This window comes from Chenopodium quinoa, unplaced genomic scaffold (genome assembly GCF_001683475.1).
Source record: "Chenopodium quinoa cultivar QQ74 unplaced genomic scaffold, ASM168347v1, whole genome shotgun sequence".
Lineage (NCBI taxonomy): Eukaryota > Viridiplantae > Streptophyta > Magnoliopsida > Caryophyllales > Amaranthaceae > Chenopodium > Chenopodium quinoa.
This window is the reverse complement of record NW_018744092.1, coordinates 774,050-778,963: the sequence shown is the minus strand read 5'-3', so window position 1 is coordinate 778,963 and position 4,914 is coordinate 774,050. Positions and strand designations below refer to the sequence as shown.

Here is a 4,914-nt window from a genome sequence, read left to right as displayed (position 1 = left end):
ATCATGAAAAGTCAATTTAACAATTTGTCAATTTTATAAGGGGATATTATCATAGTACGGAGTATGTTTTATTGCCCTTTAATCCCCTATCTTATTTGTATTTAGAGCACCTCTTCTTTCATAATCTTCACATGACCAGCAACAAAGGCCCCATTGTACTTGCATTATATTAGCTGTTTTGGTTATGAATTCTGACAATGTAAGCTTATCATCTAATTATATAAACTTAACCATAATTACAAGTTACCACCCGTTTTATCTTTATACCCTTTTAATTAATGGCCGACTTGCCCACAGACAAAGCCGCCAAAGAAGGTCCAGTACATGACCAAATCACGGACAAATTCAAACCTGCTTAAGGTCATTTTAGTCACTTTAACTACAGCATTATGTCATTATTAAAAACACTAATACGCTTTGCACAATTTCCAAGAACCACTTCCGAAGCTCTCTACTAAACTAACCAACTTCTTCCACACCCTTTTCTTTCAAAGTCCAATATATTTCTAAACAAAAGATCTCCACTTAAATAAACAAACCAATCAAAATTATATCCTCACCTCTTAATATACTTTAATAAAATCTCATCTATAACACTATTTTATGAATAATTCTTACATCGGAGAAAAAAAATACTAATAGTTATCCCCTCCATCTTTGTCCCATTTTTGCTTTCAAGTTATTCTTAATAGATTGTCCAATAACATAAAGGCTCACACGAGACCATAATATTACTCTCCAAGATTGTCTCATAACATATATCCACAAGAGACTGCAAGGTCTACAACATTGCTCTCATACGTACACCGTTACTTTAGATCCCACTAATTTCTCTATTATTGATTTTGTGCAACCAAAAATTGATATAGCCAGAGTAAAGTAAAATATTGCTATGAGACAACCAATCGAGAACTGAAGGAGTATTATAACCTATCAACCCAATAATAAAATGTTCACCAATAATACCATCACCATTAATTGAAAGCATAACAGAAAATCAACCAAATCCAATACAATAGTAGTAAGCATCTCTTCCAACTACACTTACAAAAAAATTTCATCATCTTTAAGTAAAAACGAACTCCCAACAAACTCTCTTTCTTTCTTTCTCTCTCTAAACTAAGCTAGTCTTTGTTCCTTCTTCTCTACTTGATCCCTAACACCAAACCAAGAAAATCCCATTTCACCCAACTCCTAAAAAATCGCTTCCTAATTTAAAAAAATGGTGGATTTTAACATACCCATCAAAGGAAGAAAAGGTTTCTATGTTAGGATGAAGTTCTTACACTCAAATCACAAACATGGTAGAAACAAAGAAATCATCAATCATAATTTCAAAAGAAACTCTATAATCTTTTACAGAGCAATTAAATGGTTTGTTTGGTTGTTTATTTCATTCTATTTGTTCATCTCCTTCCCTCCTCTACGAAATCATTATTCACCTCCTCCCTCGCTTTCGTCGTCATCGCCATTGTCCTCCTCCTCGCTTGCGAAACCTCGCGCTCTCGCCGAGACGCAAGACACGGATTCTTCATCCTTGGATGGTGATATCAAGATTTATGTTTACGAATTGCCAGCTAAATACAACCAATATTGGGTTCAAAACAACGAAAGATGCACCAAACATTTGTTCGCATCTGAAGTTGCTATTCATAGAGCGTTATTAGAAAGTAACGTTCGAACTTTTGATCCAAATCAAGCGGATTTCTTCTTCGTTCCTGTCTATGTATCTTGTAATTTCAGCACCGTTAATGGCTTCCCTGCTGTCGGACACGCTCGCTCCCTCATTTCCTCCGCCGTTACTCACGTGTCCTCCGGTTTCCCCTTTTGGAACCGAAGCCGCGGAGCTGACCATATCTTCGTCGCTTCCCACGACTTTGGCGCCTGTTTTCATACCATGGTACGATTAAAAGCCCAGGATTGGTTTATATACTTGAATCGTCTTATTTCGGCTCATGCAGCCGGCCTAATTTATTTTTTTTATAAGTGAGTTCAAATCAATAAAAATAATAATCCTAGTTTTATTATTATTGTAGGAGAATGTAGCTATTGAAGATGGTATAATGGAAGAATTACGAGGTTCGATAATTTTACAAACTTTCGGGGTGAAATACATACACCCGTGTCAAGCGGCGGAGAGTGTGGTGGTTCCGCCGTACATACCGCCAGAAAGTGTACGTGCGACGGCCGAAAGGTGGCCGTTGGATGGTCGTCGTGATATTTTTGCATTCTTCAGGGGTAAAATGGAGGTCAATCCTAAGAATGTCAGCGGTCGCTTTTACAGCAAGTACATACTTTTTTCTCTCTCTTTTTTAAATTTTTTGTCTTGAAATTCCCATTCTACCCTTGTGACTCTTTATATGCTTGCCATTGAAGTGTTCGAACAAGAAGTTACTCCATTAAATTTAGTGGTTGATGTGTTATTAATTTTCACAACTAATTCTCATGACCTTCTTGGTAATATTGCCCTTTTGACAAGCTAAAAGTATGAAGACTACTAAATATATCCAATTTATTGACATTTAATTTCTTTCCTTTTCTTTGTTTTCTTAAATTTAGAAATTTGATTAGAATATTGTCATATACTTGTATTTGCATGTCACAAAACATTTATGGACTTTGCTAAGCGTTAATATAATTTGAACTTATGACAAAAATACGCGATAGATTCTAATTTGATGTTTTACTTATGACTACTTAAATTATACATTTCGTTGTATTGATAATAATGTTCTATTCTTGTTTTTTCGTCTACTAGAAAGACGTACATTCTATATTTGAATTTGAATTGGTCAAAAATTAAATGTAATGGGTTATTAACTTGTTATAGTACATGTTGTAGCTTTTAAGATACGATATATCTAAATCAATTTGTAATATGTAACAGTCTTTATCACATCGATAGAAGATTAACACATTACCTTCTTTATTAAGGAATCTTATTGTAAAATTACTTTAGAAAATAGGAATAACAATAATGGTATTATTATTGGAACAAGTGCTTTAAATCCTAACACCATGTTATTAGTGGTATAGTGACCCAAAAAATTTCTTTACAACAATGACTCCACTTTTATATTGATGTTGTTTGTGTTATTCTTTTGTAGGGCTGTAAGGACCCACATTTGGCGGAATTTCAACAATAACCGGAGGTTTTACCTAAAGAGACATAGGTACGCCGGTTACCAGTCAGAAATCGCATGGTCCGTGTTTTGTTTATGTCCCCTAGGGTGGGCTCCGTGGAGTCCACGCCTAGTTGAATCGGTTGCACTTGGTTGCATACCCGTGATCATAGCGGATGGCATTAAGTTGCCATTCGAAGACGTCGTGCCATGGGCCAACATATCCCTCACTGTGGCGGAGCGCGACGTCGCAAAGCTAGGTACAATCCTCGATCACGTGTCCCGGACCAACCTCACGGCCATCCAAAGAAACCTGTGGGACCCAAACGTGAGTAGGGCCCTCCTTTTCAACCATCGGATCGAAAAAGGGGATGCTACGTGGCAGGTGCTTCGCACTCTTAGTGCTAAGCTGGCCCACCATAGGTCAAGGGTTTCCGAGCAATAAGGGCAGGACACGTGGAAGAAAGTTATTGGTGGGGTCAGGTTTGCCAGCTTGGAATTTCGAGATATATTTGGGTTTTTGCATGAGAAATTTGATAATGGAAGCCAGTTGGAGTTTTTTCTAGGGAGTTGTGACAAGCTGTGAACACTGTTTTTTACTACACCCCATTATTTTTCTGACACAAGAAAGATAAGATTGGGTGATACAATATTGTTTTGGTGACGTGGCGGATTCTGGTTGGATGTCGAAGACGGTTCATGTGATGAAAGAGAAAAAAAGTTCGATTTTTAAAATTTTTTAGATTTTTTGAAAAAAATACTTTTTTTTTCTTGGGTTTTATACTTTTTATACAAAGAATTATTATTGTATAGATGTAATGTCAGAAACGAGCCTGTAAAAATTAGGGAATATACAATGTACAGTTGAATACTTGAATATTGATAAATTTTGAAAAGAGAGTGACATACTTAAAGATCATTATGTCATATGACAATTTTGCCGTGTGATATGTGCCATTTTTTATTTTTTAGAAATTGAATTAAATTTGGATAGGTAGAAGGTCGTTTTGGACTTTTGGTTAATGGTGTGATGAAATCATGTGTTTGAATGTTTCTAAATTATATACGAGTAAAAGTAAGAAGGCAACCTTCTTTGAATGATGTCAAAGTCTAACTAAAATATTTGCATACTTGATTTGTATTATGCCGTGTGGATTAAGAAAACGAGTTCATAACCTATAATTTTTTTGCATGTTTGTTTTATATTATTATAATGAATGTTGTTGCATAAGTTATATGTTGGGTTTTTTTTTTTTTTTTTTTTTTATTTAATTTTAATTTTTTAATTTAAATTATTTTTTGTTTATACCATAAGACTAGTGTTTGGTGCAATTGGAGTGTGGTTGTTAAAAGGAACAATCAGCAATACCTAAAATCCTAAATGGCTAATTCAAAACATGATCATATATAAAAAGAAGTATTAATAAAAAGTACGACAATCACCTAACTTGGATAAAATTTTAAGGGTGATATTTAAAACTTGAGATCAAATTAAATTACATTATTGTTTCTTAATTCTTATGACCTACTCTACATTATATACATAAGTTATTAAACTTGCAAGAAGTAAGAAATAACTCGGGTTATTATATGTTGTTTGGATCAATTTCTTTGAATGTTGTGAGATATGGACTAGTGTTAGTATAATGATAGTTGGTTGTTAGCCTTAACAACATAAAGAGTAAGATAGAGCATACTCCATAGTATGGATCAGAGGAGAAGATCATACTCAACTTCATAGTAGGATTTAGGGAGCTTTCCTTATGTTTTGCTAGAGTTTTTTAGTCTTTAA

General features: G+C 34.6%; 1 protein-coding gene across 1 annotated transcript; it reads left to right on the top strand.

Moving 5' to 3' along the window:
* The first annotated feature begins 796 nt into the window (after positions 1-796).
* On the top strand, positions 797-4,055 carry LOC110691746 (probable glucuronoxylan glucuronosyltransferase F8H). The gene is made up of 3 exons (XM_021868685.1): positions 797-1,900; positions 2,037-2,287; positions 3,108-4,055. Exons 1-3 carry the CDS (start codon positions 1,223-1,225, stop codon positions 3,565-3,567), a joined length of 1,389 nt encoding a protein of 462 aa, XP_021724377.1. The 5' UTR covers positions 797-1,222; the 3' UTR covers positions 3,568-4,055.
* Positions 4,056-4,914: the final 859 nt, after the last annotated feature.